Source organism: Podarcis pityusensis (genome assembly GCF_964106645.2).
Source record: "Podarcis pityusensis genome assembly, chromosome: 7".
Taxonomy (NCBI): domain Eukaryota; kingdom Metazoa; phylum Chordata; class Lepidosauria; order Squamata; family Lacertidae; genus Podarcis; species Podarcis pityusensis.
Window position 1 is genome coordinate 34,923,157 of NC_138031.1, and position 14,145 is coordinate 34,937,301.

The 14,145-nt window shown below is 37.0% G+C and overlaps 1 protein-coding gene across 6 annotated transcripts in view; it reads right to left on the reverse strand.

Annotated features, from left to right (window-relative positions):
• Positions 1-373: 373 nt before the first annotated feature.
• Positions 374-14,145, reverse strand: part of LOC308481271 (serine/threonine-protein kinase Sgk3) — a 59,428-nt gene continuing 45,656 nt past the window's right edge. For 5 of the 6 annotated variants that reach the window (XM_081013513.1, XM_081013512.1, XM_081013514.1 and 2 more), the window contains 13 exons: positions 12,888-12,963; positions 10,505-10,592; positions 9,829-9,878; positions 9,266-9,323; positions 8,629-8,712; positions 8,414-8,545; positions 7,808-7,920; positions 7,524-7,560; positions 7,336-7,422; positions 6,405-6,500; positions 5,191-5,346; positions 1,977-2,066; positions 374-1,408 (listed from right to left, as the gene is read on the reverse strand). In XM_081013513.1, coding sequence (XP_080869639.1) covers positions 1,238-1,408; positions 1,977-2,066; positions 5,191-5,346; positions 6,405-6,500; positions 7,336-7,422; positions 7,524-7,560; positions 7,808-7,920; positions 8,414-8,545; positions 8,629-8,712; positions 9,266-9,323; positions 9,829-9,878; positions 10,505-10,592; positions 12,888-12,963 — 1,238 coding nt within the window. In that variant the 3' untranslated portion in view covers positions 374-1,237. The remainder of the gene's footprint in view (positions 1,409-1,976; positions 2,067-5,190; positions 5,347-6,404; positions 6,501-7,335; positions 7,423-7,523; positions 7,561-7,807; positions 7,921-8,413; positions 8,546-8,628; positions 8,713-9,265; positions 9,324-9,828; positions 9,879-10,504; positions 10,593-12,887; positions 12,964-14,145) is intronic. The other variant, XM_081013516.1, reaches the window with a different exon arrangement.

Sequence of the window (14,145 nt, forward strand, 5' to 3'; positions counted from 1 at the left end):
GTCTGTTTGCATTGGCTTGATACTGCAAGATCTCTTAGTGCCCAGATTTTGTTCTGTTTTGTTTGGGTTTGTTGCGCTCTCTCTCTCTCTCTCTATTTTCTTTTCATGATTCAAGACTTTAGATGGAAGTATAAAAATCCAAATAATGGCCACAGTGGAAACAAGTCATGTGGACTATTTTCTTCAAGTTGTAAATTCCATATTTAATTAATTCCTTTGAGGTTTCTGTTTTCCCCAGCCACAAGCACAAAGTTCCACACTGGATTTAGGAGAGTTGGGCAAGTAAAAAAATGTGTCTATTGTGGCAGTCAGTCTTTTTACAAATGGACTATGTTAGCTTTTTTTTTATCCAAGAATGAACTAATCAAAGTAGAGATCTCATGAAAGTGAATTTTAATACAATCAAATTGAAATATATTAGTTTTCTAAAGAACAAGAACAAAATTTCCCTTCTACAAATGCAGTCATTTTTTTTCCTTATATATTTCTTTGGAAAAAGCCATTTATCTTCTACAAGAAGAGGAAAAAGGTTATAGTCATTATGAGAAGCATTGTTATAAAAAAAAAATACTTAAGGCTAATTTGTTCCACCTTTATTTAACCTAGAGAGCACATTTCTAGGTTTTACTAATGGAATGTATCAAATTACTTGAGTAAAGTGGTAATGGTTGCAATTCAGGGCCCAGTATAACTAAAGGTGGCAGAGTTTGGCCTTAAGATGGGAAATATTGTACAGATTCTTGCTTGGAGTTAAGAAGAAGGGATACCAATAAATCACCTTGGCTTAAAGAACAAGCAAATTGTGCAGAGTATGCTTATCTTCTTTAAAAAACAGTGCTATACAAAAATATTTGCATAGTAACATTTCAAGCACAAAGTCACTAGAGAGCTTACAAAGGCCTTTAAATGAGAAAGTGTCCTGCTTTGAAAGACAGACAATTTGGAGCTATCAATGTAAACTGGGGGGGGGGGGGGGAACAGTCAGTGTCCTTTCTTACAGAAATGTCTTTTCTTACAGCTAACTAAAGTATTGGTTCAAAAAGTATTTTTGTACAGCAGGTGTAACAGTCGTAAGGAAGTAATCCAAAATGCCCAGGTTCCTCATATTACAGCAGAAAAAGTTTGTTCAACATTTCAAACGAGGCACTAGTTGCACATATTTTTGAATCCGTTCACAATCAAAACATTCCAGTCCATCTAAAGATGACTTGCAAGTATTTCTTAGCATCCAGAAATCTTAGTGAAATGAGTCCTCAGAAGGTGGTGCATAAGAAAATCCAATGAATGCATCATCTGCTTCCAGCACACTGGCATTTACAATATTATAGTCAGAAGAAATGCAAACTGAACAGGGTACCATTTCTTCTGTAAATGCTGTGTCAAAGTTTCTGATGTCATCTGGACCAGACTAGGAAATAAAACATACAAATTGTTGTAAGAATTGTTGTAAGAAAAAGGTATGGTTTCTACTTCTTGTGTTACATATTTCAGTAACAACAAAACAAATTATCAGCAAAATAATCAATGGTGCAATCTTACCAGGGAGAGTGTCCCAGGGTCCATAGGATATTGTGCACCTCCCTCTCTATGGGTGGAAGTAATGGAGGGAACCAAAAATAAAAATAGTTGTCCATACCTTCTGCCCTGGCCAGAACAAGCGGGCAGGGCTTAGGAAATAGCAGTAGCTCCACCACAGATCTTTACACCCTGATAGGATTGCTTTGCTAGTGTTAGTATATCTCATCATTATGATTACTTTAAAGCTCTGCTTGAAACTTTTTTTTTCAAAGTTCTTTTTGCATATTTTCCTTTTTGAAGTTATTTGATACCATGATAGATTTTTTTCATGCCTTCCTTCCAACTAAGCATTTGAATTTGAGTATAATTATTGCTGCTGTTTTTTATAGCTCACCGTAATTACTTCTTGAATGAGTTCTTATATTCCAGTTTACTGAAGTATGAACTATTGTACCTACCACATTAGGATTAAACGGTGGTGGGATCTTTTTTTGTTCGAGGTCAGTCCAGCTGAGAGATTCAAAGAAGGGATGCCTCTGAATTTCAAGCTGAAATACAAGATACAATTGTATGATACATATACACTTGTCTTATACTGATCAGAAAGCAGTCTTTTGCCTTTGTCAAGTACTTTGCTGATTTATATAAAAAGATACCAAAGATAGAGGAATATCTTAAAAAGAGTAATTTACCAAAAATAAAAACAGGTAAGTTAGCAGTATTAAATGAAGAAATAACAGGGCAAGAAGTCTTAAATGCAGTAAGTCAAGCAAAAGTTGGGAAATTGCCTGGACCGGGTAGGCTATCAGCTAAGTATTACAAGAAACTGAACAGCTTGTGAACCCTCTAAAAGATCTGGTGAATTAAATTCTAAAAATAGGGAAGGTTCCAGAGACATGGAAAGAAGCATATATAACACTAATTCCAAAACAAGAGTCAGTTAAAAATTATAGACCTATTTCTCTATTAAACAATGATTACAAATTGTACATCTTAGCAAACAGATTAAAAAAGGCTTTAGAGTCATATATTCATAGAGACCAAGCAGGGTTTCTACCAGGTAGACAAATGAAAGATAATATAAGAAATATTTTTTAATATAATAGAATACCTGGAAGTTAGAAATGAAAAACAAGCGGCCCTAATGTTTATAGACGCAGAGAAAGCCTTTGATAATATCTCTTGGGACTTTATGAAAAAAGTCCTAGAAGAGAAGGAATTTGGAGGAAATATATGAGGGGAGTCTAAGCTATTTACTCAGAACAAAGAGCAAAACTAATTGCAAATCAAGTGATAACAAAACAATGTGAGAATCAGAAAGGAACAAGACAAGGATGCCCGTTATCACCACTTTTATTTATTATGGTCCTGGAAGTTTTAGCAAGGAATATTAGAGAGGATAAAGAAATAGTAAGTATTAGGAAAGGTAAATATAAATACAAATTAAAAGCTTTTGCAGATGTTTTAGTAATTACTGTAGAAGAACCAAAGATATCTCTCCCAAAGGTAATAGAAAAAAATATAGGAGTTTAGTCAAGTAGCAGGATTTAAACTTAACAAGAAGAAAACTAAGCTACTTCTTAAAAATCAAAAAGAAGAGAAGAAAGAACTATCCCAAGAGTTAGGAATTGAAATTCATAAAAAAGCTAAGTACCTAGGAATATGGTTAACAACGAGAAACATAAATATATATAAAGATAATTATGAGAAAATATGGAATGAAATTAAAAGAAATCTAGAAATCTGGGGAAGGATGAATCTTTCCCTGTTAGGGAAAATTGCAGCAATAAACATGAGGGCTTTGCCAAAGATACTATTTCTATTTCAGATGATTCCGGTGATAAATAATAATATATCCTTCAAAAACATATTTCAAAATTTATCTGGAATGGGAAAAGACCAAGGATAAAACATAAGATACTAACAGACTTAAGAGATAGAGGAGGCTTTTCTCCCCCATATGTGAAATTGTATTTTAAAGCAGCATGTCTTGTTTGGATATGGGATTGGATAAAATTGGAAAAAGAAGAAGAGTTAGAACTAGAAGGACACAACAATAGATTTGGCTGGCACTCATATTTATGGTATGGGAAAGGGAAAATACATAAAGGCTTTTCAAACTGTATAATAAGAAAGTCATTAATAAGTGTGTGGAAAAATACAAAGATCTGTTAGAGCGGAAAACACCATGGTAGCTATCACCCACTGAAGCATTTTTACTTAAGTCGATCAAAAAAGTAAGCTGGTTGACATATAGAGAGTTGTTAACAGAAGAAGAAGGTAAACTCAAACTAAAAGAGTATGATGAGCTGAAAGACTATTTACAAAGTTGGTTACACCATAGGCAATTAAATGAAATTTTTAAGGAAGACAATAAAAAGGGGTTTAGCTATACAATCTCCAGATTTAAAAAATGAAATAGTGGAAGAGAACGTTAAATTGTTTAAAAAAGGATATAGTATTTTATTAGAGTGGGAAACCAAAGATGAAGAGGTTAAATCAGTTATCATTAAATGGGCTCAGGATGTGGGACACAACATCCAATTTGAAGTTGGGGAAAATTATGGAATGGTGATAGAAAATTCACAGATTGCATACTATTAAGAGAGAATTACATGAAAATGATGTATAAAAGGTATATCACACCAGTGAAAATGGCAGAGATATTTAGGAAAGAAAAGAACAGACGTTGGAGATATAAGGAAAAGGAAGGAACATTTTATCATATGTGGTGGGAATGCAAATGCATTAAAAATATTGGGAAATGAATTTTGTCAAACACCCTGAAGCCTTTTTGTTAGGTATCTCAAATCAAGAGCTACCAAAAGAAAAACGGACATTATTTATGTATGCTACAACAGCGGCAAGAATCTTGATTGCACAATATTGGAAGATGGAAGAAATACCATCAAAGGAACAATGGCAAGAAAAACTGATGAACCATGCAGAATTGGCTAAGCTAACAGACAAACTACGAGAGGACAAAAAGGACTTCAAAAGACTCTGGGAACCATTTACAGTTTATTTGCAGAAACAACAGAATGGACTGGATTCACTGGCAGGATTTGAATAAACTTTCACAACTTCATTTGAACAACAGATATTTTAGAGAAATGATAAGGGATTTTATTTTTGTGTAGGAAAAGCAGGATACGATAAATAAAACTAAATAACTCAGCGGGGGGAGGTGGGCTGAGGTAAGTCCAGAGGAGGGGAGGGAGAATAATTGTAAATAACACGATGAATGAGATTTGTATCATTAATTGTTGTAAAATTCAATAAATATTTTTTTAAATAAAGAAAGCAGTCTTTTGCTGCCAACAAAATAAACCTTTGTAATATGCTAGAGTAGTATATTTCACAAGGCAAATATCCTACAGAAGCAGAACTACTTGGGTGTTACATATGTTTTCAGTTTGTGCTGAGCCAGCCAAGCTAAAGAAATAGTCCTAGTTGGAAAATGCATTTTGTTTACTTAAAGCAACTGCAGTAGCCAGACTCAGATTATTTAAATTGTTCCTATCAATAAATTTCCACACCTTTTAGGATTGCCTTGGCAACTGATAATTTGCTAAGGAAAGTCAATATTTAGAATTCTAAATTGATGTTATAGCTCTAAGCTTGACATTGCCTATTGATTGATTGATTGGTTTCTTCAGATACATTACGTACAAAATCTTCTCTAGCTCCAAGTCTGTTTTGTCTCTCCTTCTCCAAAAGTTCTTCCAGAATAGACCAAGCCGTAAGACTGATGCCTGGCCTTAAATGTAGGGGTTTGTGGAGAATATTTTCATACATCTCAGCAACATCACGGCAGTAAAAGGGCGGCTGGAGAGAGCAAGGCAAACACACAATTAGGATGCTAAACTAAAAATCACTAGGCTTATTCGAGAAATGTAGATAAATGAATAATTTGGAATGTTCACTCATGCTAGATTGGACAGAGTTCACTTCAGAGATCACAAGGCAGAATAGTCAAGAACACCTGTTTAATCTGTGTAGCAAGTTCATGTCATATAAAGGCAAGAAAGGGGCTTTTTTGACCACCACTTTGGAGTTCTTGTCTCTTGGATACTCATAAAGTGGCTTATGAAGTACTATCAGCCCTTCTTAATAGCTGGGGTAGATATGTGGTAATTTAAATGAAATAAGCTGAAAGTAAGAATTTTGCTGAAAACTGTTATACACCAGAACAATATAAATAGCAACTATATACAAAAATTGCTTATAGTGCAAGCAATTGTGTGGCCTTTTGTGAGGTCAGTAAAGCATTTTATAATAAAGAGAGAAGAGGAAGAGTAACCCTCCCCAGCATTCTCCTAAATGCAGAAAAAACATACTCTTCGGCATAAGTATTACAAGCCTTTAATAGATACATTTTACCCTAGTATTCAGGAGAAATACAAGAGCAAATGAGAACATGTTGCTTATGTCCTGGACATTGACACTGGCAGCCTTTTCTAGCTAATTCCATTCTATTTAGCAATGAATAGCATCATTGCCACTTCAGTTGTCTGTTCCATCTGTGCTGGGGTGACATAATCTGTTTCCAGTAGAAAGTCAGGAAATTAACAACATAAAACCAAAAGCAGCACTAGACAATGCAACAAGATCTGCTAAATATTTATCAAATTTTATTAGGCAGTCAAGCCCAACAAAACCAAGTAACCTGTTCATAAATATGAATATGGAATGTAAGATGTGTTCTTAATATTGTGAATGATAGGAACAGTGCCTCTGATCCAACATCCCATTTCCAACAGTGGAACCCCACAATAGGACAGGAAGACAAAGATTCTCCTCTGTTTCCCCACAACAATTGCTTTGCAGAGACATCTGGAAGGACTGCTTTAAATATGATGCGTGAAAAACATGAAAATACTTACCAGACCATATAGCATTTCATACAAAACAGCACCAAGGCACCACCAGTCTACTGTGTTGTCATAGGGTTGCTTTCTGATCACCTCTGGGGCCAGGTACTATAGAGGAAAAGAAGTTTGACTAGTTATTCAGAGAGACAGCTCCTCTTGCCAAATGAAATATTGTGTGAGAGAGTATTGTTACTCTGATGAAGGCAGCTCAAAAATGTCTTGATTATAATCTCATAATATTAGAAATCACTAATAACAGCACTGAAACACATTTCTGTGCACTCATTGCCTTTGCTGTTCTGTTCTAACGAAAAGATTCTGTAAGCTCTCTAGAAAGCTTGGTCCACTGTTAAAGAATCCTTATAGTCAGGTCTGTGCAGAGATTGTCTGAGGCCCAGAATGGGAGTCTTGTTAGAATAAAGCTATAAACACAAACAAAAAAGCAGCCAGTGCCTGGCTGGACCATCCGGCCAGCTTAGCCTTCTGAGGCACAGGATATGTGTACCTGGCTGTCCCCAGTCTCCGCCTGAGGGAAGGGACCCTCCTTTTTAAAAAAATGATCCGAAAGCCTTTTTGGCTGAAGAGTGGGGTACCAATGCATTAAATAAATAATAAAATAGCATCCCCCCCCAATGTTTAGCCTTTGTTCATTTTCTTACAATGTATACTTAAAATATTGTTTACACGGCTGTCACTACAAGGACCATATATGCACTAACATTTTCCCCACTAAAAAAACGTAGCAGATGAAATGATTTTGCCCTTGAGACAAAGCCTATGAGTTTGCTTTTCAGCAAGAAGAGCTCCAGCGCAGAGTAGCATGTAGCTTGTCTCTTACATTGGTACAGACCCACTGATTCAAACACTTCCTCCCCAGCACAGCAAGGTTTTGCAAAATCCACTGCAAAATATTTTCTTAGATCATGCAAAGACATTTACATACCTCTGGTGTACCACAAAATGTTGCTGTAGTTTCTGAAGTAGCGATTCCTTCTTTACAAAGCCCAAAATCTGTTAAAACAACATGCCCCTGCATTGAAAACAAACATTTTACTGTAAAATAATGCAGGTTGTTAGTGATCATATTAAAAATAAAACCTGGGGCAACAGGAAAATATATTTAATGCCTACCAGTGAATCTAGAAGGATATTCTCTGGCTTCAAATCCCTGGTCACACACAAAAAAAGAAACAGATAGTTCAGAATAGGATTGTAAGTAGCACGTTTAGCAAATAATACCCACTCTCTTACATAAGCTTTTAAAAAGAAATCAAGCCTCTGTGGAAACCATGCTTTGTGAGCATGAGAAACAAATGCACATACAATAATGCAAAATGCTGGCATTCAGCTTTGTGGTCATTTAGCCTACAACTAAATGTTGTAAATTATTACCTGTAATTATTATAAATTATTACCTGTATACAATGTTTATGGAGTGTAGGTAACCCAATGCACTGGCTATTTCAGCAGCATAAAACCTGGCTCTGTGTTCAGGAAAGGAACGCTCTTTTTGCAGATGAAAGAAGAGCTGCAAATATGCAGAGTGCAAGTTAAAAGAATGCAGCATTAAAAACAAAATAGATGGTGTCATTCTTAATGATAGATTAGCAGAACTGGCGATTTCCCTATAAACAACTATAAAAACAGTGAAAATAGATTCTCTGTGAGCATAATCATTCACATCCTTCACATCCTTCCTTTAATCATTTCCTTATTTTGTCACATCTGTAGACCCAGCATACTTAGGCCACAGCTGGTAAATGAGGTAGATTTATGTTTAGATGTGGGGCTAATATAAACTGCTACTGTGATGGCGTGAGCTGTTTGTTCCATATGCAGAGAATCAACACCATATTTCCAGCAGACTTGCTACAGAATCTAAGTGATGCAACAATATAACCATCTTGAATTAAGTTGACTCAGTTCATTATTGCAGCTTCTAAGTGAGTCTAAACTAGCGGTTCTGTTGATTTCAATGGGCACCACATTGCCACAATACAAAGACCCAAAAATATACCTACCTCCCCTCCATTAACAAAATCCAGAACAAAGTAAAGCTTCTCTGTAGTTTGGAATGAATATTGCAATCCAACTAAAAATGGATGCTTCACATTTTTCAACAGCACATTACGTTCAGCCATAATATGTTTTTGCTGCAAGGAAGTGAAAGGTCAATAAGTAAATAGGAACAATTTGGTAACTGGGAGGGAAAAATAAAATATCAATTTCCTTTCACCTCTTTCCTGTTGAGAATAATCTTTTTCTGCAGCACTTTAACGGCATAGAACTTCCCATCCAGTTTTCGTTTTGCAAGAAGAACCTGAAGAAGAATTTGCATACAGTGTGAAAGTCTGTTCTTGCACTAAGGTGCTAAAAGTAAACGAACACCACTAAATTTCAACTTCTTAGCTTTTCACAAATACACAGAGGGTGCAGCCTTTATCAAGACTATCTGTCCCTGTAATAATAGTAATTATTATTATTATTAATAATAATAATAATATCCCATCCTCCCTAGCCAAAGCCGGGCTCAGAGTGGCTAACAACAGTAAAAATAACACAGTTTACATAAAATCACAATCAATTAATTGAAATACATTCTAAAATCAATTAATTCTAAAATGTAGACCCCTATTGCTACTCTTTCTGGCAGCAGCCGCCCAGGACCTAAGGCAGAAGTTTCTCTCATCACCTGCCAGCTATTCCTTTTTCCACTGGAGATGTAAAGGATTGAACATATAACTCCCTGTATGCAATACATGTGCTATAATCCCTCACCTCATGCCATCAGCAGAAGTGGATTTCTCCACAGAAGAAGCTCAGGTGGAAAAGTATGACAGAAGAATACGTAAAACAATTAAAATTAGGCCTACCTTGCCAAAGCTGCCCTTCCCAATAACTCTCAGGAAGTCAAAGTCTGTTGGTTTAGCACTGGAAGGGATTGAGGGAAAAGAGGGTTACTTAAAGTAGTCAAGATGGTAAGACAGTAGCCATGGTTTTATTTAGCAGTCCAGTGACAGACATGGCACACATTCCAACCATCATTATTTCTCTTCCAAGTGACCATCCCTTCTATATTATCTGTACTCTCATCCACAATTCCCATTTAGCCATCAGGCATCTACTCCTTTGCAGCCTCTCTGAGCAACAACCAATCCACATAGCATTTCCTGCTTTTATTCATCACTGTCCTCCACATTTGGTTTTGCTTGCTTGTTTTTCCTCAACATTTGTTTCACCAGATTCCCAGAACTTTGTCATTCCCCCTTTAGTTTGCACGAAACTCACAAGAAATATTCTCTTGGTACTGATTTGAGAAGGAGGAACTTCTTCTAAAACTTCTCAAAAGGGCAAATATATGCATGGAGCTGCTTGAATTTTTTCATGGTTAACAAACTCAGTCTAACATTTGGTTTATATTTAACTAAAAACCTACTGAGGATTTCCAGATGGCCCCAGGTTGATATTCTGTGAGGTAGAGTTTAGCTGTTGAAAGAAAGAGGACACAAAAGAATAATAAGAGTCATATCAAGGTTTTAATTATTTTTATTTGCTAGAAAGAACATTTATTCCTACATTCTCAGAGCAGACCCATCAATCTCAATAGATCTACCCTAACTAAGTATGACTAATGATTCTATAAGATCAGACAGCACTTTGTACACCAAGCACTGCATAATAGATGAACAAAATATGTATACAAGGCTTTAAAGTAAGTAGTGAGAGAGTTGGCCTTGAGTATTTCCTTAGAACTAGGATAATCTCAGAAGCAGTTCTGATGATAAGCAAGCAGCATCTGCTGTTGCTATGTTTACTATTTTAACATCCTGGATGTGCTTGTGACTTGGCTGTTGGAAGACCAAAGGATCCAAACCAATATTATAAATATAATAGTCATAATCTTTACTAGAACACAGGATGTGTGACAATAAAATAGGCAGTAGAATAGAAAGTAGTCCAAGATTTAAATAATGGAATTATATGAAATATCATGTGGACTTACAATTCTAATTATGGATGAGGAGATACAAGCAGTGCTTTACTTTCCATTGCACTGCACTGTACAACAAGAATCCACACTTTCTAGGAAGGAACCCAGAAGTTTTAATTACCTTTTGACTGTTCCTTTCATCTTCATCTTCAGATGGATCATAATGGTGCTTTGGATTGTTCATCTGAAGAAATGCTTGGACATCTGGGCTAAAAAAAGGGGTGATTAAATCCATCCATTATAAATAATAGTACATTTATACTTTTTCAGTGTGAGCAGAGGAAGCTTCTCTATTTCACTACTTTCAGAAAGAAACATTACCAAATTTCTATTTTATCTGCACATGAGCAGAAATAAAACAGGAGCAGAAACTATAATGACTACGTAAAATGGAAACTGAATCAAATCAGGGAGTGACTCTAACTGCATTATTCCCTGTTTTTATTCAATTTCCATGTTATAATTTCAGAGTTTGTTAATTAGAACCAAATTTCCACTTCCACTTCTAGAGTGTATACTAATTGGATAACTTGTGAACACCACCTGGAATAAGCCATTTCCTTTCTAACACCTTCAGCATTAGTGTCACTTTCTGTTTCTAATTTGCTAATTTAATTAAAACTAAACTTAAACTAGCACAGAGAAAATTGCACACAACCAAATGCAAAGCAACAGAAACTCCAGCAGCAAAAGCTAGTGCCACAGTCAATGAACTCTTCTGCTAAAAGCCTTCTTAAAAAAAAGAAAGAAAAAGCTTTGAGTTAACAAGCTACAGGGAAGTCACCCAGGAAGTTGCCAAACCTGCCTCAGCTGGCGTATGTCCTACCATGGAATAGGTACTGCTCTGTATTCGTACAATTCAGGCATAGGCAAACTCGGCCCTCCAGATGTTTTGGGACTATAACTCCCATCATCCCTAGCTAATAGGACCAGTGGTCAGGGATAATAGGAGTTGTAGTCCCAAAACATCTGGAGGGCCGAGTTTGCCTATGCCTGGTACAATTGTTATATCCCTTGTGGATGGGTATAATAACAATGCCTCCCCCTTTAATCAGGGAACATGAGGAGGTACATTTGGAAAGAGGCACTGCTGGAGAGATACAGGCCTCTGACCTTGAAGGTTTTAAAGGCTGCTGTCAGCACCTTCAGTTGGACCTGGAAACTAAAAGAAGCCCACATGGCTGAGCCAGAACTGGAACAACATGACCCATATTTCTCAAGAGAAGCTCAGCATGCTGCAGTAGCTGAGGCTTCCGAACAGTCTCCAAAAGGCAGCTCAGTGTAGAGCACTGTGCAATAGCCAATTCAAGAGTGCATCAAGTCTAAATGGCCCAGGGAGGATTACAAATCAGGGAACAAGAGTGGGTGTTTCAAATCTTTAAAGCATGTTGTCCACATCCTTGGACAACAGGAGTTTAAAATACCTATCAGGAGTGGACCAGCAGATAATTCAGATACTGCTCTCAGACTTCACGAAATTTGTGTGGGTGGATGTAAGAGATTTTATCTGATAAAATGTTTAAGAGATAGATTTATTTTAACATGAAAGCTCAATTGACAACTTTTGGGCTTTTTTACCACCTTAGCACAGAATCAAAATGGAGCTTTAAACTTCACCCAAGTTTTCTTCCCATCTCTCCAGCAGCCTCATATAATAGAGCTCTGGATTAAAACCAGGAACACGCCCAAGACCACTGTCTGATAAGGCAATGTCTAAATTCAATTGCATCATGAGCCAGACCACATTTGTCAATTTCATTAAGCCACCAGGCTGGTGACAGGAAGGCTGGAATCAACAGGCAAATTCCTCAGAAAGTTCTGGAATCAGTCTCTGAAGATGGACCAGTCAGAGAAGCTCAAATTTTGTACCCTCATTAATCTTATTGAAGCTCTTCAAGAACATCTAACTCTGCATAGAGACATGTGGCTAAGAAAAACAGTATGTCTGGGCTTCTTTTCAGATTCTTTAAGGTGCTAACATGTTTTGCCAACTAGTGAAACTGCACAGTCTGGAAACCTCTGTTTCTTCTATTTAGATAAAGTGTAAATTCAAAATATTATTGAGGCTTGAATGATGATCATCAAAGGCATGCACAATATTTAATTATAATTTTATATTTATGAAATTAACAGCTTTGAGAACTTTCCTTTGGGATGGAAAGGTAGGATTTTTTAAAATCTCATAATAAGTATTATTTAGGGAAGTCAATGACAGATGAACATTAGACCTTCCTTCCTGGAGCAAACTAGTCCGTCTAGTTGAGCATTCTGTCTAATCACGGTCAGCCAGATGCCCCTGAAATACTTTCAAGGACGACCTCGTGGCAATTAGCCTTTCCTTTTTGCATGTGTAGCATCTGGTAGTCACAGGTGCAGTTTTTTTTAAAAATCTGCTTATAGTGGAGCACTTACAAGCAATTTGTAAATAGCTTCCTTATTAGCTTCCTTATACGTTTGATAACATACCCTTATTTCTAGGAAAATATATGTGTGTGTTAACTTACTGATTGCAAAGTTCTGGCTGTCGTACTAAATTCTGAATGAATTCATTCAACCCTGCTCTTCTCTGCTTAATGAAATCTGAAAGAAAATTAGGAAGGACCATACATTAGATTTTATTTTTTTATTGAAGTATACACTTTTTTTCAGATTACTTCAGTGTTAATCAGTTCCATAATGTAAAGAGACAAAGGCCCACATGCTCCTGTTATCCTGACTGTATCCTCTAAGGGTCAATGGGTTGGTGAAACTGACTAGACCATACTGCAAGAAGCTTCTGGTCTTCAGACAAATAAGAGGTCTTACAAAAAAAATAAGAGATACACAAATACATGTGAATACGCACCAATCCTTTCAAACAACAAGTTTTAGTTCCACAAATGTTTCAGACAATTAAAATGGAGGAGAGAAGGCTTGGGCCAATGACATGTTGGGAAAGCCCCATGGTCGTCATGGCAGCCATGAAGTCCTGCGCTGCCGATTGCCTCTGCATGGATGTCGAAGTCCCCCAAAACCAGCAGTCCTGGAATCCTCAAGACCAGCTCTTTCAGCAAAGGCAAGGGTGGCAGGAGGTGAACCAGTGGATTCTCTAATCTGTCCTGATTGTCCAATGCTGGGAACACACACTCTAGATCCCCCCCCCCCCAACTGGACAGAGGGCCTGGAGAGAGAGAGAAAAAAAATTCTAGGGACCACAGCAACTCCCCAACTCTCAAGTCTACCCAGATACTGCACTGGGTGGGGAACAGCTGGGTGATGCCAACTGTACCCTGTTCACCCACCCAAGTCTTAGTGATACAGAACAGATTGGCCTGCTCATCCACAATCAGATCACGGATGAGGGAGGTCTTATTCAGAGTTGACCTGGCATTCAGCAGCAGCAGTCTCAAAGGCTGACTTATATGACAACTGCAATTTCCCAGTTGGAGGAGGGTCTGGCACTCAGCACAATCGCTAAGTGCCTGTGCTGTGTGCCCCTTACTTGGCCTGCTCCACCTCCCGCAACATACTTCTCCCTACCCTGTAGATACTTGCTTGATTACCCATTTATTATCCTATCATCCAATCTTTACAAAATTTAACAAAGAAAGAAATCTGGTGCAACATGTATGGATATAATATATGCAGTAGAAAGGACATGTTGAATGAATCAAGGTTGACAGCTGGGTTTGAGAAGATATAACAGAAACTTTATTTGTGTTTAAGTAAGCATAAATTGGTCTGGTTGCTTACAGAATTGCTAAAATGGAAAGTAATTTACAT